Source organism: Ruditapes philippinarum, unplaced genomic scaffold, assembly GCF_026571515.1.
Source record: "Ruditapes philippinarum isolate M1 unplaced genomic scaffold, ASM2657151v2 ctg2652_1_1_1_1, whole genome shotgun sequence".
Classification (NCBI taxonomy): Eukaryota; Metazoa; Mollusca; class Bivalvia; order Venerida; family Veneridae; genus Ruditapes; species Ruditapes philippinarum.
In genome coordinates, this window is record NW_026861368.1 from 175711 (window position 1) to 199745 (window position 24035).

A 24035-nucleotide genomic window follows, 5' to 3' on the forward strand; every position below is an offset into this window, starting at 1 on the left:
TACTGATTACTTCATAATTTTAGCATTTTGTTATATTTACCCTTACCTCACTATCTGAAATGGACTTGTCCATCATTTGATCAGGACTAAACCATTTATCATTTTTGTTAAAAATTTCAAAATATGTACTGACTTAATAGCAAAACAGTGCAGGCCATGATCAGACAGCATGGATGTTCAGACTGACCTTGGTCGGCACTGGTTGCATAGGTAGACTTTGTTGCCACCAGCAAGCTTTTGTGATTATTTTTATGTCCTTGCATTGAAAGATTGGGGATCACAATTAGGACCTAATCTGTCTGTAAACATCATAACATCTTAATTCTGTATTATATAGCCTTAATACTTGGAAAAATCCTTTCAATGAGAATTTCATTTTACATGTATGACCTTCTAAGCATTAACTGTTAAGGTCGAAATTTTCCAAATTCAAGGCAATTTTTACGGTATATCTGGGATTTTGGCTATATTGGTTTATTTCTTGATATCAAAATACATGTACTGGTTCATGCAGCTGCCCTGAGTCATTATTTAATTACAATTTTCAGAGCTTGTTTATCAACTTCTGGACATGTTAATACAATGGTTACCAGGGAAACAGTCAGATGATGACTGTCCACCAGTTTTACATTTCTTCCGCTCTTTGGGTCTCGGAGTATTCCTTGATCAACTGATATCTTCAAATTTCACAGAAATTGCAGGTTCCAAAGTAAGTATTACATCTTGGTCATGCATATTTCCAAGCCATGCTGATCCTTATGTTAAGTTTTTCATTGAATAACTTGTTTACCAGTATTTTCACATAATGCCCCTATTTGGTATTGTTATCTTGTTATATAGTTATTTTAAATCATTTTGGTTTTTAACTATCATAGGGAGTCTTTGTCTTTGAGGATTTTAAGTTTACTGACTTTAAAACATATTTGGCTGTCTTTTTTGAGTTCAAATCCGATCTGGAACTTAGAAATATTTTATATGGAGAAACCACCCATTTGCTTAATTGAAGGTTCTCTGTACTTCTATATACTTGTTTAATTTATTGCACATGGTATCTTCTCCTAAAGTTATATCCAAAAGACCATTTTTTTCTTATCTGTTAATGGCCTTGCATTTATGTAATGAGCTTTTAATTTGAAACTGGCCACCTTTGTTTTTATGGGAGATAAAGACTGCAATAGAGACAAGTATTTGAGTCTAGCTTTATACGCTCTATATTGTCGGAAAGACGTTATTGTTAATACTGCTAAAATATTTTACATTTATTTTAGGGCAGTTTGGCAGTATGGAAAGCTTTAGACAAACTTGAAGAGTGTTGTCTGTCTGACTCTGAACACAGGTAATATAAAAACTGCATGAAAGGGTCCAAAAATACAGGCAAAATAATTTTGAACAGAAATTACTGTTCATTCATTAGTTATTCAAATATGAATTGGATTTAGCCCTTTAGATTACTAGTATTTAAAGTTAGTAAATGCTGAAAAATAACTTAAAGAATGATTATTTATTGCAAAAGAATTCTTGAGATTTACTCCGTGTTCAAAAACTTCAGCTATACCACATCTGATTGATTTTGAGAGTGGCAATAAATATTTTAGAAGTCAAGCTTCCATTATGTTGTAAGGTCAAGCTTTCATAACTAAGTTGCCAAGATTCAGCCCCAATGCTGAAGTGGCTAATAAGGAGTCTCCAACTGAAGTGGTCAAAGTTGAGTCTTCATGGCCAACGGTGAAAGTTCAAAGTTAAGTCTCCATGATCAAGGTTTAGTGTCCATGCTGATTGTTGAGTCTCCATGCTCAAAAATGAGTAATCCTTGTCTAGGAGCATTACAGACAACAAAAATCTCTACTTTTAAACTATTGAGAGCTTTGACATAATAATACACATTAAAAGACTATCTTGACTATGTTTAATTACAGGACTGGGGCATTGTTGGGTCTCTCTGTAAGTCTGGGTACACTTTGTCAAGATGGTAAAACCGAATCAAGAGTGCATATTTCAGCAATACATGCCAAACTAAAAGATGCATTAAAACAAGCACCAAGAGAACATTCAAATTTTCAAGTAAGTAATGGTCATATACATATAGTAATTTTGTTCATATATAAAAAATAATGAAAAATAAATGGAATTTTCACGTTCTTTCTAAAAATGTATGCATTAATATAATAAACATATTTAATTAAATTTTATATGGTGTAAGATTAACATTTTATGTACCTAATATATTGTAAGAAGAGAAAAATATATCTATTTTGTTTGATTTGTTTTACATCACACCAACACTTTAAAGGTCATATGGTGATGTTCCAGCTTTACTAATGGAGGAATACCTCAGGTGCCCCTCTGTACATAGGCATGAACGTGCACCTGAGTAGAGCCACCGATGTTCCGTAAGCTAGCTGGATAATTTCCTTCTCATGAAAGAAATTAAAAGCCTCTGTCAGGATTCAAACCCACAGCAGTGTGGGGCAAGTGGTTTTAAGTCAACGACCTTAACCACTCATCAACGGACGCCCCATATGTATTATGTAATTTTGAGTGTTAGGTGCCAATATGGTGAAACATAAATTTTACCTTTTTATCTTCATAACTATAAATTTATATTTTCATTGGTTTTTTTCCATCATTTCTTCACAGGTGTTATGCACATGTATAGGTTTAGTGACTGGAACTGGTTTTGTTTCAAACATCTTGGATAAGTCTTGTTTTGATGAAACCCTAGCCATTATACAGGATCTTACTGACACTAATACACAGGTATGAATAGTACCAGTTTAAACTGTTGGACAAAAATACTGTGGTCAAATTAATATGCCACCATTTAGCAATTTGATACTATTTAAAAGGCATGGTTGTTGACACGTTCAGGTCTGTACTCTCAGTGCCTGGACCCTAATTAATTAAGAGTAGAACACAAGCAAGACTCCTTTACTAGAGAGTAATATTATAAAAATGATAATAATGTTTGTATTATCTAAAACTGAACCAGATTTTATAAATATAAGTAAAGTGAAGAACAATATACATTATCATGATATTTGCTTTATTATAAGTCAGCATGTACAGTGCAATCTCTGCAATAAGGCCTTTTTTATAGCAATTTCCACTGTAAAAAAAAATCATAATTCTTCCCTATGTAATAGTTTGCTATAAATTTAACCTCTCTGGAGAAACTTTGCCATCTAAAAGAGGAACCTCTGCATAGGTTGTACTGTTTAATGGGAGAAACCTCTTATAGGGAATGTCCATTTATGCTCAAAGTAATCTCTTAGACAATGGACTTTTGCAACATTGATAACTAACAAAAGATTGTTTTGATGGCTAATTTTCATGTGTTTATTTGCAGGGTGCAGGAATTTGTTTAGCCCTTGGAAGTTTATGTTTTGCTGGAGAGATTGGAGGGCACCCAGAAATTTCTCAACTGAAACAGAAACTGATATCTGACTGGAAAACAACATTGACCAAAGCAGACGGCACAGAGTTAGAGAGAGTAGCCTCCCTTTATGGTCTGGTGTCGGTAATGGGATATAATGGATTGTATGGAAATGTAGGTCCAAGTTGTTTGTTTTTGAAGGAGAATGAAAGGAAGTTTAAGAAATTTTTTAATAAATATTTTCATTATAATCTTCTGAATTTGTGTAATGATCTCATCCTGTCCTGTTGATTTGGAAACTGTAAGTGGCATACCTTAAGAAGAGTGAGAATTTTTTTTGTCACTAAAGGGTTTAAGAAGTGTCGGACTGTAAATCAGGCAACCAAAGTTTGATTCCAAAACAGTGCACATCACTTCTGTTGTGACCGATTATTATCTTACTCCTTTCTACTGTCATTGAACCTGTTCCTTGCTAAAATGAAGGCATTGTATTGGTAAACTGCTTAACAGCCTGCCCAGGACAAAGCAGTGGCTGAACTGTGCTACAGTGGCTGAACTGTGCTACAGTGGCTGAACTGTGTTCTGGTAAATTCAAAAAGGCTTACTGCGGTGATCTGGAGGATAAACTACAAAAACATCATGAATCTCATTTAAAATAAGAGGAAACTTTCATGATATTTTTTTATCAAGAAATTTTTACCCTTTAATTAAGGGCCTTGTCTATGTATTTTGACATGTTTAAAATAATGTTTATTGTTGTAAGTGCGATAGGCCAGGTGTTAATCCCTTACGATGAATTATTGACAACATATTTACTGGTAAAAAGTACTTTTCATTTCTTTAAAATTATCAAAAATTTTGGAGCATGCTGCTTTTAAAGGGATTTATAATGTAAAAAAGTATTGAGTATTGATTAGTTTCGATACTTGTGTCAGTGTATAGTTATGACTTACTATAACAATAATAACTTATTTTTCCATGCAGGATGATACCAAATCATTATCTACTTCAAGAGCTGGCATTGATACTGTCATAAAAAGCATCAAAGACCTAGTGACCTCTTGTGACCTTGTTGGTATCCAGGCAACAGCTGGCTGGTTGCTAGGCACTATATACATGTCAGCTTCAAGCACTAATTACAGCTCATCAGTATCTGGTAAAATATTAATTAATTTGTGTGTGTTTGAAAGAATATTGATACTAAAATGTTTTTCTAACCTCCATCATGAGTGATGGTTGTTGTTTGTCTGACAATTGTGTTTATATGTCCAAAGTCTTAGTATTAGCTACCTGAGCACAACATTGCAACTCTATGACCTACATTGAAAAATTATAACCTTTTCGTGCAATAAATCTCAGATGAGCTGTGTAAGGCCATTATGGTCCTCTTGTTTTGTTGTGGCCCATTTTAAATTCAATTTAGTATTTTTCAGGAAGAATGATGTTTTACAGAAACTTTTTTTTTAGTTGATTGTCCTAAGGGAGTGATTTTTCTTACAACAAGTTGAATATGCAAGAGATAAATACTGTTAATAATGATCAAGTAGAAACTCAAAGATATCAATATTACTCTCCTTAAAAGGTTGGTCTCTGTAATTCCTTAACTTGACATATTGGATTTATTGGTATATTTATCAAGCCGAGAAGCAAATATTTCAAAGGAAATTTTCATATAGTATATTTAAACATTACTTATATATGCTATGTTATTTAGAAAAACTTGTAAGTTATTTGAACAGCTTTGGAGTCCATTTTCTAGAACTAATTAAGACTTGTATAATATGTGGAAAAATAGGGTGATGACCAAAGTAAGGCTTGAACCCATTTATCCCAAGTTGACCCAGATACCTAACCTTCTAGACCATATTTACTTTTAATTGATTTGAATCTTACAGCACCGGGCACATACAGCTATCTACAGGAAAACAGTATTCTACGGGCAGTGGTTGACTTCCTAATTCAAGCAGGAAAACAAGGTAAGGACAATTTCATTGTTTTTAGCTCACCTGACTGTGACCTGAGCACTAAAATTGCTATTGTGGTGACTAAATCTAATTTGTCGTCTGCAAATTAAATTGTAATGTCTCTATAGGTCTGATTTTTCATCTTGTCACAATGAAGCTAAGTAAAAATGATTTGCTTGATTTTAAATAAGCTACATGTCAATCACCAGAACTGATCAATTTTACATACATGTATTAAAGACATATTGTTCAGAAAGTGTTGTTGTTGTTGGACACTTTCTAGTAAAATAGTTATATATGTGACTTTGACATGTAATCTAAATGACATTATTTGATTAAGCTGTTAAGCTTGCTTTCAGGAAGTGGATGGTTTCTACAAGGTTCAAGCTCGTGTACTTGTGTATAAAATAATGTATGCCTGGGTAGACATCTGAGCTGTTCCTCTACCAGCATAGTTGGAAAGTGGTCATATGACAATAATCATGTCAATTTTCTTGAACCCAAATCTTTGACATGTCTTTATGTCTTATACCTATATGTACTAATTTGTTTTCAGGTCCTGAATTTATTCCAAGTAAACAAGTTGAAGCCTGCCTTGTAAGTCTGCAAAGGGAAGTAACTGCAACTTTACCACCACTTAATTGGATGGGGATTTTGTCTCCCTTAATGAAATTGCAATTTGGTAATTACATTGATTTTGATATTTTATGTAAAGCTAAAACAGTATTATAAGTAATACAAAAATATCTAAATTGACAGCTGGATGATGTTGATCTTTTAAATTCTAGAAATAAGATAACATACTTTACTCTTTGAATACTAGTAGGCAAAATTTTTAATGCAGGAACAAAGTCAAGATTACTACTAAATGTGTGTATGCCAGATTGACTTTCTTAAAAAAAATGATAAAAACAGTAGCATCTTGATATGTACACTGGTAGGTTGTCAGTGTTTTATCTGAACAGTAACATTTTACCTTTTTCATACACATTGAACTTAAAGGGACTCCTATGAGGTTTGAAAGTCTAAAAACATAATGTTTGAATTTCTTACATAAATGAGCTGAGGCACTTTAAACAGAAATGTATGCAAAGATAGTTAAGAAATATACTTTGAAATAAATTAAAAATCGTATTTTTATGCTTTTCTTAGACCATTTTGAGTGAAAAGTGTTAAAACCCTTTTCATTTTGGGTCATTTTTTTACAATTTGAATAATTATTGTGGAAAAACAAAGTGCTCGAATGATTTAAGATTAGTGGTCAAATCCTACATCAAATCGTACATTTATCTGGAAAAAAATATTTTCAGTTCCATCATGTCAAAAAACCTTAGTGGGGTCCCTTTAAAGGTTTAGGGATGCTTGCTAAAACTTTTCCATTTTATGAAATTGTTAATTCAAATAAGTTCCTGGGGACTGAAAAATAAAGGATATTAGAGGTCATATGTAGCTCACATTTGGCTGTTTGCACTGTTTTTCTGGCCAACAGTTAATCAAATGATCAACTGATAATTTAAGGACATTTGCAGCTTCTTTGTCCAAACTATCCATTATGTCTAATATCTTTTGCATTTTAGCTCCTGAGCATATTGAGCATATGCTCAGGGAGAGCTATTAGGATCACTCTTTGTCCGTTGTCTGTCGAATGTCGTCTGTTGTCCGTTCACACTTTAAAAACGACATCTCCTCTGAAACCATAAGGCAGATCATAATGAAACTTCACAGGGATGTTCCTTGTGTGAAGCCTTAACAAAGTTGTTCAAAAAATTCCATTCCATGCAGAACTCTGGTTGCCATGGCAACCGAAAGAAAAAACTTTAAATATCTTCTTTTAAAAAACCTAAAGAGCTAGAGCTTAGATATTTGGCATGAAACATCTTTTAGTGAGTGTCTACCAAGTTTGTTCAAATAAAAGCCCTGGGGTCAAAATTGGCCCCGCCCCAGGGGGTCATTGATTTTCCCTATATGCATATAGTAAAAACTTAAAAAATCTTCTTTTAAAGAACCAAAAGAGCTAGAGCTAAGATATTTAGCGTGAAACATCTTCTAATGAGTGTCTACCAAGTTTGTTCAAATAAAAGCCCTGGGGTCAAAATTGGCCCCGCCCCGGGGGTCATTGAATTTCCTTATATGTGTATATATAGCAAAAACTTAAAAAATCTTCTTTGAAAAAACCCAAATAGCTAAAGTTTAGATATTAAGCATAAAACATCTTCTAGTGAGTGTCTACAAAGTTTGTTCAAATAAAAGCCCTGGGGTCAAAATTGGCCCCGCCCCGGGGGTCATTGATTTTCCTTATATGTGTATAGCAAAAACTTAAAAATCTTCTTTGAAAAAACCCAAATAGCTAAAGTTTAGATATTAAGCATAAAACATTTTCTAGTAAGTGTCTACAAAGTTTGTTCAAATAAAAGCCCTGGGGTCAAAACTGGCCCCGCCCCAGGGGTGTCATTGTTTTTAACTATATGTGTATAGCAAAAACTTAAAAATCTTTTTTTAATCAACCCAATGTGCTAGAGCTTAGATGTTTAGCAAGAAACATCTTCTTATGGGTGTCTACCAAGTTTGTTCAAATAAAAGCCCTTGGGTTAAAATGGGCCCGGGGGCAAGGAGGAGGTCATTGTTTTTCATTATATGTGTGTAGTAAAAACTTAACATCATGAAACATCTTCTAATGGGTGTCTTCCAAGTTTGTTCAAATAAAAGCCCTGGGGTTTAAACTGGCCCCGCTCCAGGGCCTATAAACAGGTGAGCGACCTCAGGGCCATCATCTCAGGGCCATCATGGCCCTCTTGTTATCATGTTTGATATATCTTTTGCATTTTATCATGTTTGATATATCTTTCGCATTTTTATCATGTTTGATATATCTTTCGCATTTTTATCATGTTTGATATATCTTTTGCATTTTTATTATGTTTGATATATCTTTTGCATTTTTATCATGTTTGATATAGCTTTCGCATTTTTATCATGTTTGATAAATCTTTCGCATTTTTATCATGTTTGATATAGCTTTCGCATTTTTATCATGTTTGATATATCTTTCGTATTTTTTTGCAGATGAGGAGATAAAGTTACTATGTATCAAGTTAGCTGTGAAGTTAAGCAGTTCTTCATCATCTGCCGCTCTATTTTTAGCTGCATGGATTGTACCGCCACTCTTCAACACACTTCCGGTAAGGTTCCATGCATGTTATTAAGGCCACCAGCATTATTAATGATTTTAGGCTGAAGGTGAGAGCCTTGGTCTCACTCAGCAATTCATTTGAATTTACTCTCTGTGATATACTGGGTCAGAAAAGTTGTCAGATTATGCTCATTTTTTTTTTTGCTCTCAGGATGAACTGAGTTAGCTATGTATTTCAAAGATTGACTATTCTAACAGGGATTAACTAATAATTGATAATAGCAAATGGTTAGAATAAATGCATGAAAAATTTATAGATTGTCCTGTTTATATTAAAATTTGAACATCAGTCAATCAATTCTGAAGGAAAATTTAATATTTAATGGATCTCTGAAAACTCTTTGAACAAAACCACATGTCTCCTTGTGGACAAAAAATCTCACAAGCAAAGTTATTGATTGTCTTGGTCTTTCAAGTCATTTCTGGACATTGTTCGTGTGAATTGCCTTGGAATCAATGAAAGAGCAAATGAAATTCTCATTTATGAAATATTGTCAAATTTGCTATTTTATCATTGTAATCATTATTATATGTTGATCATTTGAATCTTTTATTCATTTTGATCAAAATATGTTACAGGTAAAATTCCAGTGTTTGCTGTTATCCTCTGCTGGACATTATGTCAAAACTGTTACCCCTGACGTCCTGAAATCATTTTTGGACAAATGCTGTAGACCAGTTTTTGCAACATCGTCTGCTGAAACAGGAAGTAAAGAAGGGAGAGCACTCAAAATTGCAGTATTAAAGGGACTTCACTCTTCCCTTGCTGTTCATGACCCACCAGAATCAGTAACAGCAATGTTGTATGATATGGTTGAGTTTGTTTACCAACATACTGGTAGTGAATCTGACGTAAGTGGTTCTCTTAAAGCTTTCTTAATTTTCTTTGTTATGTAAAACAGTCATAAGAATATATATTTACTAGTTATGTTTATACATTTTTTTATATATAATCTAAGTATGTTGTGGTAAAAGCTCAGAGAAAAATAATGGGTCAGTGGACATAAGAATCTGTTGAATCTTCAAGATATATGTATTGTTTGTTTCATTGAAGACAATACAACTGTAATTCTGCTTAATCAATTTGACCTACACTATTTTAAGTGATATATACTGAAATGTCAGGAGTTACTACATTTAGTATTAGGAAAAACAAAAACAAACCAAATTAGTAGATCTACTGGTACAAAATCTAATGCACTCTTTGAGCTAACTGCCAGCATTTGAACACTTTCTTCATTATGTAGGCATTTTTATTTTCTTAATAAAAATGGAAGTGACATGACTCTGGACTGACACATTGAAATGTGACCTTGACCTTCAAGGTCAAATTTGTAAAGTTCTTTAAATTTAATTGTTACTTCATTTTGTGTTTTAGGAAGTCATTTAGCAATGATATTTTGTATATATACAGGTTGATGTATTGATAAATCTGGCTGAATGTTTACGTAATATACCAGACTCCCTGCTTGATAAAATAACAACTGGAGACTGTACCTGCAAGGACTCTGTGACACGAGGGACATTCATACGTAGTTTCCTTGTTGCTAATGGTAACCAGCCCATCACACTACTAAACAGCTGTATAGATGCTACCTTTAATACTGAATGGTATGTTTTTATTCTTCAACAATGAAACTAATTGTGCAAATTTACAGCTTGGTGTATCATTTTCGTATTGTTACATAAAAATCAGTTTCCTTACAGAAAAATAAGTAAACAAAGCTTGCCTGCGTATTTCTAAACTTTTGAACCTGCCAGGGAATTCAGGGATTCTTTCATAATTATGAAGAAGCTATTTTGCACAGATCTTAAGTACTATGTGTAGGTTCCCAATGGTTTTGTCATTTATGGTACATGTTATTACTATTTTCTCCAATTTTTCATGGCTTGTAATGCAATATTTCAGTGACAGAGACAAAGTTTTGAGTATCTTAGTTCACAGTTTCCAACGTATGATGATGTTAGAAGGAACGAAAAAACCAACTTTACAATGTGTACAATGGCTACATGAAATTACTGGCCATTGTCGAAACATTGCCATGGGAACGTTTAAACTGACAGCAGAAGATGCTGATATAAGCAAGGTATTTGACTGAATTAAAGCACATTGAATATATTTTTTAAGACATAACCAACAGATTTGTGTGAATGTTGATGTAATTTAAAAGTAGTGAACAGATTACACAATTTGATTTATTCAAACATTAGGAACTCTCTGCAGAAATTATTATCCCATGTCAAATATTACGCAGAAATTTATCTTACTTACATTTATTATATTAAATTAATAAATCATTTGCCTTTGGGCAGCATATTCATGCCATCTGATCATGATTTGCACTGTTCATTAGTCAGTTTGTATTTTGATATTCTTTTCAAAAATGATACACAGATTGGGGACGAACAAGACTAAATTGGAAATTAAAACTGTGCCAAGCAACATCCCATGTGCTCTTAAATTTGTGTTTGTTAATATATTCCCTGTCATGGTGCAAAATTTCTGAAATTTTTTTAGCAGATTTTAATCTATAGTTGAATAAGCGAACTTTCTGTTACGCTGTGTGAAGAAAAAATGCTTTGTTTCATTGAAGGATAGCAAAACCTATTTTGATAAAATTATTCTTAACTTTGCTTATGGACTGAAAATGAAGTAGCAAAAAATGATTTGAAATAAAATATCAGTATGCTTCACTTTCAGGGGTAGATATCTCAAGAAGTATATACAGTTGACTATCAATAAGTAAAAAATTGCCTTACTCAAAATTCTGTGTTAGTCAAATAATTTGTAAAGTCTCATCAAGTTTCCTTCTTTATCTTTGTACATTTACTCCACTTAGGTCAAAATTTGACTTACTGAGACTGTTAAGTGGAAAGGATTTTTTGGTTCCATCAATTAAAAGTCCAACTTATTTTCATCTCAGTTAGTGGAAGTGTGAAAACAGCTGACTGATCAAAGGTTGGCGACATCAAGACAAGATGTTGTTACTCTGGTTCACAAGTTTCAGTTATTTTAATTGCCAGTCATCATGTTTAAAAGTGTTTTATCAAAGTAAATCACATTTGTATAATTAATGTTCCGTCTTTTTACATACGCATAGATTAAAATGAACTTCTGGTTCACGATATTTGTTACTTTCATTTTTGTCCGATAATTAATTCATATTCTCCAAGATATTAGACATACATGTATTGTTGTTTAAATATCTATGTTATTTTGCTTTTATAGTAATGAACTGTCAAAAACATGTGCTTAATATTAATACTGATGAATGCTGACTAAATTGATTTGCATTTATTTCATTGCTACAAATGTTTAAGTTTATGTTTCACTATTAATATACATGTATTAAATTTTAAATGATATCTTTCTGTTCATTAATAATTTGTAGTTGTCAGTGATATGGTTAAATATTTCAGCAATACCGGTATCAACAATAACAAACCTACTACTTTGGCCATTCAATCAGGCACATGTTACTCAAATTCCATTTCTCTTGAAATGCTCAGTCTTTTGAAATTTGAGTTATCGAGAGTCCACTGTATATATATATTACAACTATTACATTTTTCTCTGTTTCCAGGCAACACAATTTGCTGTCAATATAATAGCTGCAGCTGTGTGTTTGTGGACCTCAAGGTCATCTGTAGCTTCCCTGCTTAACATCAACTTTGACCTTTTAACTGTGCCAACATCGGGCTGTGAGGAGGGCAGTGATTGGCTGGAAAAGTGCTTTGAGCATGACGACGGAAGAATTGATTGGTCCACTGGTATCAAACCATTAAATTGTATGCAAGCGTACATACAGAATTTAACATCAGAGCCATGGAATCAAATTTTGCAGAAAGTAAATATTTTCGCAAATGCCCTATATAAATACTTTGAGAATTTTGCTAAGAAAAAGGGATTGTTAGACATTTTCTCATTTAAGGACATAATAATAGTTTATTTTAGAAAGTTTAAAGCCCTGTTCAAATAAGATTTTCTACATAAATCATGTTTGTAAAGTATTGTTTACTTCTCATTTTAATACCTCCTCAGAAAATATTTTCTTTTTTTTCGTTTTCATATTTCTATATTTATTTACTATTCAGAAATCTGTATTAAAATAAGCTTTAAGATCAAGGTGATAGCAATAATTATATACTTAATAAGAACAATAAATATTCAAGTTCCACATTTTCAGATTGTCGACTGGCATGTTGCTATGTTTGAAACAGCAGAAGACATAGTATCAAAGGACATGAAGAGAAAGCTTATGGGTAAGCTGCATATTTTCTTTTTTGCCACATTTTTTACATGACTTAACACAACAGCCAGTACCTGATGAGCCTTTTAAATCATTGTGTATGTTTAAGGGAAATAATTAAAAAATCAAGCAAGGTAGAGTTTATGGTTCTTGGACACTGCACTTCCTGTGAATGATCTCTACCACCAGGTGAAGTTGAATCAAATGCCTTCTATACTTTTAAAGTAATTCTTAGAACAAAAGTGTAACAGATGGACAGAAGGACGCAAGGTGGTGATGTTAAAAAAATTGATAGTCTCAAGTGAGGAAAATTAATTAAGTCTTAAGTCAGGGTGAAATTTTTTATAATGTCTTAAGTCTGGGGAAAAATAGATGTCTTAAGTCAGGGAGGCAAATAAATTGTGTAAGTCTACGAGAAAAATAGATGTCTTAAGTGAGGGGGAAAAAATGCCTCAAGGCAGTTAAGCTGAAGTTAGGAAGTAAAATAGATGTCTAAAGGAAGGAAAATGGATTATTGTAGAAGAAATTAAGTAACAATAAAGAAATAAAGACATCTTAATATCTTAAATGAGAAAGAAAAATAAGTATTGTTTAGACATTGTATGTATGATTGTAATTTTATTTTCAGAATGCCTCTTCTGTTTGCGACATTGTGCAGAATTCAAGAAGTTAACTACATGGACAAAAGCAGTGATGTTTACAGTCTAATTATAGAAATCGGTGAAACAAAATGAAAAAACTTTGCTGTGTGGAAACAAAAATTAGATACATAAACATTACACTAGTTTTAACTTTGTGTTTACATGGAAATCTGTTGACTAGAAATTGTTGACCAGTAATTTCTTCTCCGTCTTCTCAGTTAAAGTTTTTGTTTTTTTTCAAATACATTATCCAGACATCTTTTGAAAAGCCAGATGCCTCTATAACCAGTTTTTACCGAATTTAATTAAGCATTACCTGCTGGATTAATTGAATGGACTTGCATTGCTGTGCAATTGGAATCGAGTATATCCTTAATTTTTTCAAAATGGAGGACCTACATTGTTACAATAAAGAGCCAGCGTGTATCACTGACCAGATTTTGTTATAATGGCATAGGTCTATCATAGCTAACCTTTGGAAGTGTAAATTGACAAGTTTTCTAATAAAGAATGCAGTAGTACAACCTGAATGTTGACATTTTACATGAAAATAAATTTTGAATTAAAGAATACAGACTAAAGGATTCAGCATATTAGTCGTTTTTTTACCCAACATGCAGTTTATAACCATACAGATGCGTAAGATACATTTTGTTGAATGGAATATATATCAGACTGGTGCCCAATATGAATATAATTGTTGGAAACAGTTATAATTATGATGTCCTTTGAAATAATATCTTTTATATGGAAGAAACAAAAAAAAGGTATTTCTTTATTACATGAAAGGTCTTTCCTTAAGTGTGGTTTGTAAACTATTCTTTCCCTATGTTAAAGTAAATCTGTTTGTAAAAGAGATAAAGCATTTTGCCATTTTCGAGTAATTCTGATCTTGACATTCAAGGTCAAATTATTGAATTTTGCTAAAATTTGCCATAACTTTGTCATTTATTAAAGGAATTTTATTCAAACTTGGAATAAACAACACGATCAAACCAACATAATGAACAATAATTCCAAAAATGACTTTGACTATTTAAGTCCTATAAAAAAAATTTGCTTTGATTTTGATTTTTGTGAATGAAATTGATTTATACATGACAAAACTGACAAGTTAATCAATTCAAATTTGTCCTGTCAAATTATTGAATTTTGATTAAATGGTTCACTATTTTTTTTTAAAGTTTATTTTTTATACGCTTAATGATTCTTCGAGACGTACTATGGTATGGTGTTGTCCATCTGTCTGTAGACAATCGTCATCTATGGGATGTGTTTAGAAGGACATCAGTGATAATGTTTATATTTGGCGTGTTATATAAAAACGCAAATAAAGTTTGATTTTTGCTGCAATGAAGTTTTTATTGATCGAATTAAACCCCTTTTTAAACAAATTTTCTACCAATGGTTTCATTGGTTCCAGCAGTATGACTTTTTCAGTGAACAAACAACTTATGAGCTTTGGATCACAAATGTGAATTTTCGCTGATCCAGATGTGCACTGAAGGCAAAAAAGTCATTGACAAGGAATGTTTTCAACTTTTATAAAATTGAAAGCTTTTTTGAAGAAAATCAAAATGTGATTCTACACTCTTGATTTTCCCCTACGTTTACCATTTTTTATTTTGGATTTTCATGCAGTCTTTGTAAAGATATTCCTTCCCGTTGGGTCCTAGCATGTCCAAAACATGTAGTGCATTTGAAGAACTTTCTGACTTATTCGGTACCCCCACTTGGAAAAAACGTCAAAAGAAATATGTTGAACAGTTTAAATATGATGTTGACCTTGAATATTTAGGTCAATTTATTGAATTTAGATATCTTTGTTACTAATTTGGACACAACACTTGTTAACAAACTAACTTTTTCAATTACCTTTACCTTAATGTGAGCTCGACAGTCACTGTCAAGTTGACATTGCCATAATGACGGATTTGATTGTTTCATTGTAAAAACAGCTCTATTGACCATGAACCTCTTATTCAAGTATGACCTTGTTCTGTAAATGACCTTATGAGATTATGTCAAATGTGAAACTTTAATTCAGTCACAAAAATGTTGGTCTTTCGAAATTAGCTCAGATGTGGCTCTTGTTGAAATTTCAATATTATATAATGCCGTATAAAGTATCAATCCATGTACATTCAGCCATATACTGTACATACACTGTATATATTTGTCTTTAACACAAAGCTAATCCAAACATTAGGACATTGAGAAATAAGATAGCAGCATAGATTAATTCATAGAAATATTAAAATGGGAAAATAAAAAACAACAAACATTTCAGCTTCAGAAGTTATAAATGGCGACAAATGAACATAATACATGTACATGACAGAAAACAAGCTAAGTTAGCATTTTCTACTTCATGCTGAAACTACAGGAAAAAAGCTTGTGTTGATTTCCACAAAAAGCTTTAATAATATAATACAAATTGACTGTCCATGATTTAACAAAAGATAAAAAAATAATCTCTCATTTAGCTCCATTCAAAAGAATAGCACAAACGTTTTAATCCATGTAATAGTTAATACATATATGATTTCAGATATCTTATGTAGAAACATGGTCTATTTTTGAATTCTTTGAACACTTCCTTCCTCAGAAATGTGGATAAAACAAGTAGTCACTGACAGCATAAATGATATTTACAATGAAATTATCAGTTTTTTGCTCCAATTTCTATTTTAAACAAATCTGAATATTTAATGAACATTCTGTTGAGGGCGTAATGTTATTTGCTGGCCCCGCCTGTAGCTCCACCTTCAGCTGTCCCCTGCTTCGTCAATTGTTTTTGTCTCATTATCTCAGCGTCCCTGAAACAATTCGGTGAAAAATATTCTCATGTATGTTCTAGGCGAAAATCTTATGTTGAGATGTTCTATTAAAGGAATTAACGAGTAAAATTAATTTTTTTCACCAAAATTATATATCTGCTTTAAAAACCATTGCTTGAACTTTAAAACAGAATATTCCCATACTACTTGTATAAAATAAATACATGTTTGGAACAATGCAGTGAATTTCCTAATTACATGTAAGTGAATGGTGCATGCACAAAATCATTGCTCAATGGATGCATTCTTAAAATACTTGTAACAGAATAATATTTTGTTCTGCAACATTTCATTTTGTTCTAAGTAAAATATTCAGGTGTGTTAAATAACAGACACTTTTTATATAACAACCAGGGTATTTCCAGTTTTTTTTGGGGAAAAGCCCCTGGCATTAGCTGGGGAAATAAAATTCGACATTTTAGCAAAATTATCATATGGATTCTTTGTTTTATATGAAACAGTGTATAATCTTGCTGTTTTCATACAAACCTATGTCTCCTCTCTTCCAGGGTCATCCCTTTGTTTGCTCCCTTTTCACATGAAGATTTTTTCCTATCCTGTTCTTGCTTTTTCTTCGCAGCCTTTTCCCTGGACTTTTCCCGTTGATTTCCACCTGCAAATATAAATCAACACTTTTTGATATTGTATTTGATCTTTTATGTCAATTTTAACCTTGTCTGGCTAAAAGATAATAATTATAGTCTTATTAATAATGATAGTTTTCCAAAGTGGGTTTAACAAATATTGCCCAAATATACCCTAAATATACCCAAATATTGCCTAAATATACCCAAATATTGCCCAATTATACTAAAAATAAATGTTTTATACTAAAAAAAGGCTGTTTTAATCATGAATACAATATACACTTTCACTAAGATATAATCAAACATACCCAAACATACATTTTCCTAACATTGTGTTTTGAACCAAAATACAGTATATTATGTACTCCATTAAAGCTATTTTTTTAAATAACATGAACACTTGTATATGATCTGAAATTTCAACAAAATTACACCTTAAAAATGTAAGTGTAGACAACAAATATCATATCTTGATTTAAAATTGCAAGTACATTCATAAAGAACCTATATAGTAGATAAGCAAATGTCACAACTTTATTTTCTTACAACATCTTAACTGCCCATTTCAACGGAATGAATGAAAGTTATAGCAGGCTTAGTCATATTATTTTATAAATATTTATTTATTTCTCATTATAATCTATATTTTATACAAACAAAAACAAATTTTGCTATAAAGGTAAAGGTCTTGTTTATTATAGTGTCACCCCTACTGAAAGGGCCAGCCATTTCTGACTTATGAGACACCTTTTGCCTGCATACCATGTACCTCCCAACTCCTACCACTATGCCAGGCGCCAGGCGGATAGAAATCGGTAACCATTCATTTTAACTACCTCGCGGCTCACGAAGCGGCCATTTCGGAACGAGTCCCACGAGAAACATTCATCCTTGAATTAACGCTCCCTGTGGGGCTCGAACCTATATTTGGGTATTTTGTGCCGCCGCCTAGATTCAACCAATTAAAAAGGGGTAGTTTCAGCCGAGAGCACAAGACTGTTGATAGTCCATGGAAATTTCCATATCTCCTTTGCAGGAACAATACACCTAACTCCACAACAGGCTGGTGAAAATGCCCGATCGGGCTTATGACATCAGTGTTTTTTTTCACTTTTGGGGGAAGGGGGTCGGTGCCCTTTGGAGGGGGAAAAATGCAATAGGAGGGGGAATTTTATTTGTCAACTTATTTTATATTGTTTTCTTTGCGGTGGAAAAGGGGAGCAACTCTTGCAACACGAGTTTAAAATACGTCTCTCAGACTTCCCGAAAGTTGAAAAAAACCGTCAGACATTCGGTCTGACAAACCATGAAAATCTGTCGGACCGAAACGAAATCTGTCGGACCAAATAAAATTGATCAAAATCAAAGAATAACTTGTGTTTGTATTTCTAAGACACTTTTTGTTTTTAATTTTTTCGCCGTAAAAATCGGCACATTCCTTACAGCGCATTTTCATCTCCTCCCTATCATACACCAACGATTCACTGTCTTGCTTCTATTTTTCATTAAATTTTGTCTCAGGTCTATTGTTTTTATCCTTTTACTGCTGTTCTGCCTGTTCCTCTGACGTAGATTTTTAATTTTTCCAAGGTTTGTCAGTCAGTCAGTTTGAGTTTATTTATACTCGGCGCCGGTTAAACCATCTGTCCGAGAATATAGCATCCGTGCCGGTCCACTAGGGTAGTCACATCGGGGACGTCTTTTTCATGCTGAGTCTTTCCTGAAGCCTATTCTTCGTTCGTTGGTGGTAGAGGAGTACGACAATACTGGCCAGGCATCAAGTTCCATACTGGTCGATAACAAAAACGGCTCTCGTTAGCCCCAACCCTCCAGAGTTAGTCACGACAGGTCAACCAATCACCTCTGGTACTTAAGATGATTTGACCTTGACCTGCCGTGTGCCTTCTCCGCGACGTGCACGCCTCTGGAGGGATTTGGAGAAGAAAAGGTTTGTCACCTTTAGCGACGCCATTTTGTATACATGCGGCTTGGATAAAAGCCGGACAGTCGGACCGATCCGGAGTAAAAACTCGTCGGACCTGATCAAAATTTATCGGACATGTCCGTCGGACCGACGTATTTCGGGAAGTCTGGTCTCTTTTTCTTAATATACAGATCTAAAATATAGATGTGTGGCATGTTAAACTTGTTGGGAAGCCAGGAGTAGCTCCCCTTACCTACCAGAGAACAATTTGTAAACAACCTTTCTTAACAGTAACTCTTACAAGCATAAAATAAAACATTTTTCGGTACTTAGTTGAAAAACAAATGATATTCATTGCAGGCAAATTCGGGCTGCCATATAGGGGGAAAATTTAGGCTTTGAGGGGGGGGGGGGGGGAAACATACTTTTTTGAGGGGGAAATGGGGCCGAATTTCGCCGAATATTTTGGTGAAAAAAAACACTGGACATAAAAAGTCATATTTCTAGAAAAATAATAAAGAGATTTCTTTTAAACTTTGTTTATTGAACATAACGTATAACATATGATAAACAGAAAGAAAATATTTGGTAACTGTCACTTTTGTGAGAATTATTTCCCCTTTTTCAGGTTTATATAACATAATTTTCCAAGTCCTTAAAAAATATGTTACATATACAAGCACAGACTTTAATTGACATATAATTGTAATATAAATCCGTGATACAAGGTATAAAACAAAATAGGCTAAATAACTTCTTTATGATCTAATTCATTGCAGCTAACAGCATACATTTCATTCAGTTTCCAAAGGATACTTCAAAGTATAATGTTCAATGTCAAAGAATTGTCAAAGTATTTATGCCAGAAACAGAATAGTAAATCCAAATAAAGGTACTAGCGCAATAATTTTGAGCAAAATGAAGATTTTTGACACATTTCTGTTAAGAATTTTACATTGCAACATATTTTTTAAGGACTTCAAAAATTATGTGTCATATAAACATGAAAAAGGGGAAATAATTCTCACAAAACTGACAGTAAGCAAATATTTTTCTTTCTGTTTATGTAATATATATGTGTCATATAAACATGAAAAAGGGGAAATAATTCTCACAAAACTGACAGTAAGCAAATATTTTTCTTTCTGTTTATGTAATATATTATGATCAATAAACAAACAAAGTTTAAAATAAATATCTTATCATTTTTCTAGAAATATGATTTTTTTATGTCAAAAGCCCGATCAAGACACTTCATCCCAAAATTCAGTAACTAAGGCAATTAACCCCTCAACCCTAAGTGTCAGACGGGAGAGCTGTCTGCAAATCAATATCCATGACAAAATTAATTCAATGGGTTAGGTTATTAGGCTATAATGACGGAAATAATTTGGGAAGGATTCAACAGTTCAATTTGGCCATTTATTGCATGAACTCTCCTAATCCTTTTTAACATATTACGACACTACATGGCAACCATCAAAATATAATTTACTCTTTAAAAAACATACTTACGAGTCATTTTTTTCAAATGAACTTGAGCGATAAGACGCAAAACGGAAATATTTTAAAAAACTGTCACATCAACAAAAAAGTTTTATCAGAAACGTTGCAATGCGCATGTGTTCTGTACTAACATAGCTTCCGGTTATTAAACACAGGAAGCGATGTATAACTACGCAAAAGAAATAAAAAATAAAATTGATTAGTTCCTATGATCAAGTGGTATCCTAAGACACCTCAGCTGCAAAATACCAATGCCTTAAAATCTTGTTTCGTAACAACAGCAGAGAAACCCACCAGTCCTGTCCTAAATATTTTCGATTCGGTAGTCCTTACCAGTTCCTCCCCTGACGTTTCCTCCCTGACAGTTCTCTCCCTATTTTGGGGGAGAACCGTCTGCTTATTTGCAAATAAGCAGACAGTTCCTCCGCATTTTTATTTTCATTAATACATTATTATTGATTAGATATTGGTTAGATGTTAAATAAATGGTAAGTTTATTATTAATTGATATAAGTTAGAGAAAATAATATTTTATTGAAGTATTTAGATGTTTCATAAATGGATAAGTTTATTATTAATTGATATAAATTAGAAAAACGGATATTTTTAGCATATTAGTTAATTATTATTATATAAAAGTAAACGTGAAATGTGACTGCATACCAGTTGTTACTTATTTATTTTCTAGAAAATACTCGTTATCACCTTATTCGCTATTTAATAAATGAATGAATATCACTAAACCTTAACATATATAATTACAGTTGTATATCAATCACTGTCCAATAATCTTAACCTCTCACAATGAAGGTGTTGATAGGATTAAAATACCTGAAATAGGTGTTAAATTTACAAACACTTTTCAGATAAACATAAAACATAAAATGAACTAAATATCAAACACATTTTTTTAATAATCTTCCTTAAGAAATATTATGAGAGTAAGACAAAAATATAACCAAAAAAAAATTGGGGAGAGAACTGTCTGCATATTTCAAATTTGGGAGAGAACCGTCAGGGGAGGAAACGGTTTGGGGGAGAACGGCCAGGTAGAGGAACTGGTAAGGGAGAGAATAGTCTGTCATTCCTTCTGCACTCATAACAGTCACTTGATTGGTAGCGAATCAAATTGGTGCCACAGCGAAGGTGTTTACGTGAAGGGAATTCCAAAGACGACTTAAAACTTATGTGGGGGATGGATAAAAGAATTGGTACTTCAAGATGCAGCTCGTAAACAGTCTTGAAAAAAATCAGAAGACTGGCATCAGCACTTCAAATAGATCTATCTGAAAGACCCTGATTCAACATTCAAAAGTGGTTGCCAAAATAGAAAAAAAACAGCAAAATTGAAAATGTTGCAGACTCGATTTGATTGAGCCTGTTCCTGGACGGCAGTGTCAAGTGGAAACTACCGTCCATGTCCCCTTGCATCGGCTTAAGCAGAATTCAAGATTTAAAAATTAAAATGGTGAAATCTTGAATTTCAAAACATCCGCAGATGTGTTCATACTGGGTTATGATGAAACCTTCAACCCTGATTTCTTTTGGGATTATGATCTACAAACTTCGTAAGATATTGGGTCATGGTAATTTTTCTCCTGTCTTTATCTAGAATTATTAAACGTATTATTGAAACATGTTGAAAGAGGTAATGGCCCTACTAATGCTTAGTTCTACTTGCTTGTTCAGCCTTTTTACAGTTGGGCATGACGCATTCCTCCTTTGATTACATCTGACGAACCAAGTGGGATACTTCTTAAAACCCATTGGGATTGAATTTTCTTAATATTCGTCTTCTACCTTGCTTCGTCGGGCCTTTTTATGTGATGTTATTGCTGCTCTGTCTTCCTTTAGTACTTTTGTTATTGTCATTTGGTTTACTTTTTATACATGTGTATTTTACTTATCTCACCTTGTGTAACAAAAACAACTGTGAAAATTTTGCTCGGCGGGGATTAATATTATTTTCACTGTTTCGTTTGCAGAACATGTTGGCGCTAATAGTCATGTTTGCTGCATCGTTAACCTTTTGAAACTTCCCAGGAGTGCTTATGCTGCTGACCGTTCCGAGGAGACGTCACTCTACCGAGCCTGCAACATTTTCGATTTTGTCGTTTTGGGCGTTCTTTAGGGATTACGTTCTCCTCTATTTTGTTTATCGCTACATGCTAATTGTGGTGACACTTTCTGTGTCCCTTCTTGTTTTTGTCGTCTACAGTAAGTATCATCCCCTTCTCATAGTTTTGTGTCCCCTTTTTCAGACTCTCTGGTCCCTTTTCCTACACCTTTATCTTTAGTTGGCCTCTTAATTATTTGTATTTCTCAATAGCCTTGTCGGTTTCTATAAATTCCTATTTTGAACTACTTGCTGATGCGTTTAAATAAATACCGCCCTCCCTTGTTGATCTTTGTTTTCATATTTTACTACATGGTTTATGTGATTATTCCAGTTAAGACCAGAAGTGATGTTAACACCGGAGTATTTTGCATGATTTACTATTGCTAGTGTTTGACCATGCAGTATGTAATTTTGTTCAAATGGCAAATAAAAGGGTGGGTGAAACTCAAACAGATGATTTATACAAACCAGCATGTAATTGATATAAACCAAGAAGAGAATGGGACGAGACTTGAATCCTGAAGGACACCTGATGTATCGAATACTTCGTCTGACTTGTCATTATTGACTAAGACAGACTTATGCAGACATATGGGGGATTGTTTAACCCAAAGTAACCTGCGCAGTCTTTAATGCTTAATACTTGTACTGTAACTTTGATTAACATTTTCAAATGCTTTTGAGATTTAGAAGAGTATTAAAATGTTTGTTGACATTAGCTCTCTGTTAGATCCCCAACAAGTCCTAATAGTCGTGTTTCTCATTACTTTTTTTACCTTATTCCATGTTGGAGGTAAAATAAAGTGCTGGAATTGTTTCATAATATTTCATTTAATTAGGTATTCAATAACTTTACAACATACACAAGAGACATTTAAAATAATAGATATATTTTTGTGTACAAACGTATTGTTAAATTCATTAAATTAACATACATGTATTACATGCTCATATAGCTGCTAGAAAAATAAAAATGTTATTTTGAATAGGTTAGAAGCATACTTAATTCATGGTTACCATGATTAACATCAACTGGTCAGAAATTGTTGAAACATTTCCAGCAGAAATAGCATACTCTGCGATTTACAGTATTATCATTGCTAGTCATTGGGTTGCAAAGCCAGTTCTTTCCTTACATATGTTTTTTTTATGATTTATGAGACACATTTTATCTAAATTTGGAAAAAAAACGGTATGATTTATAAAAGATTGAAGGTAACAATGCATAGTCAACGTTAGGAAAAGGCGAAAGTAATCAACCCCACCCTTCAATTCTAAGGTTACTCTCCTGCGCATCGGTCGAATGTTTCACTAACGCTCACTCTGAAGTAGCGTGAGTGCATTCAGTAAGCTGCGAAGGGAGCGTATTCTAAGGTTGAAGTCCAAAATTAATACAATTATAATTACATGTTTCATCTTTTGACAGATGTATACTTTGCATTGTGTATAATGAACTCGTATTTTGAAGAAAGAACAATAAGTTATAAACTACGTTAACGTGTGACCACAGTGTACTTTATAATATTTGGAGATTTTCATATGGATTGTGAATCTTTTTCTAAAAAAGAATTGTTAGGGCAGTGGAAGACTGCCTGCTATCACAAAATGTTTTCCTTTCTTTTGTTTTTATTATTACCGGTC

At 33.1% G+C, this 24035-nt stretch overlaps 1 protein-coding gene and 1 long non-coding RNA gene across 2 annotated transcripts in view; one reads left to right on the forward strand and one right to left on the reverse strand.

Moving 5' to 3' along the window:
• LOC132715409 (focadhesin-like) overlaps positions 1-13496 on the forward strand; it is a 96092-nt gene extending 82596 nt beyond the window's left edge. Inside the window, exons 24-38 of the mRNA XM_060698404.1 lie at positions 549-709; positions 1269-1336; positions 1917-2061; positions 2638-2757; positions 3347-3547; positions 4358-4529; positions 5269-5349; positions 5894-6019; positions 8401-8516; positions 9107-9379; positions 9942-10138; positions 10437-10614; positions 12112-12375; positions 12715-12790; positions 13406-13496. Coding sequence (XP_060554387.1) covers positions 549-709; positions 1269-1336; positions 1917-2061; positions 2638-2757; positions 3347-3547; positions 4358-4529; positions 5269-5349; positions 5894-6019; positions 8401-8516; positions 9107-9379; positions 9942-10138; positions 10437-10614; positions 12112-12375; positions 12715-12790; positions 13406-13485 — 2258 coding nt within the window. The 3' untranslated portion in view covers positions 13486-13496. The remainder of the gene's footprint in view (positions 1-548; positions 710-1268; positions 1337-1916; positions 2062-2637; positions 2758-3346; positions 3548-4357; positions 4530-5268; positions 5350-5893; positions 6020-8400; positions 8517-9106; positions 9380-9941; positions 10139-10436; positions 10615-12111; positions 12376-12714; positions 12791-13405) is intronic.
• Positions 13497-15702: 2206 nt separating this feature from the next.
• LOC132715406 (uncharacterized) lies at positions 15703-20443 on the reverse strand. The gene is made up of 3 exons (XR_009623680.1): positions 20285-20443; positions 16748-16871; positions 15703-16237 (listed from the first exon to the last, which is right to left on the reverse strand). It is a non-coding gene; the product is annotated as an uncharacterized LOC132715406 (long non-coding RNA).
• Positions 20444-24035: the final 3592 nt, after the last annotated feature.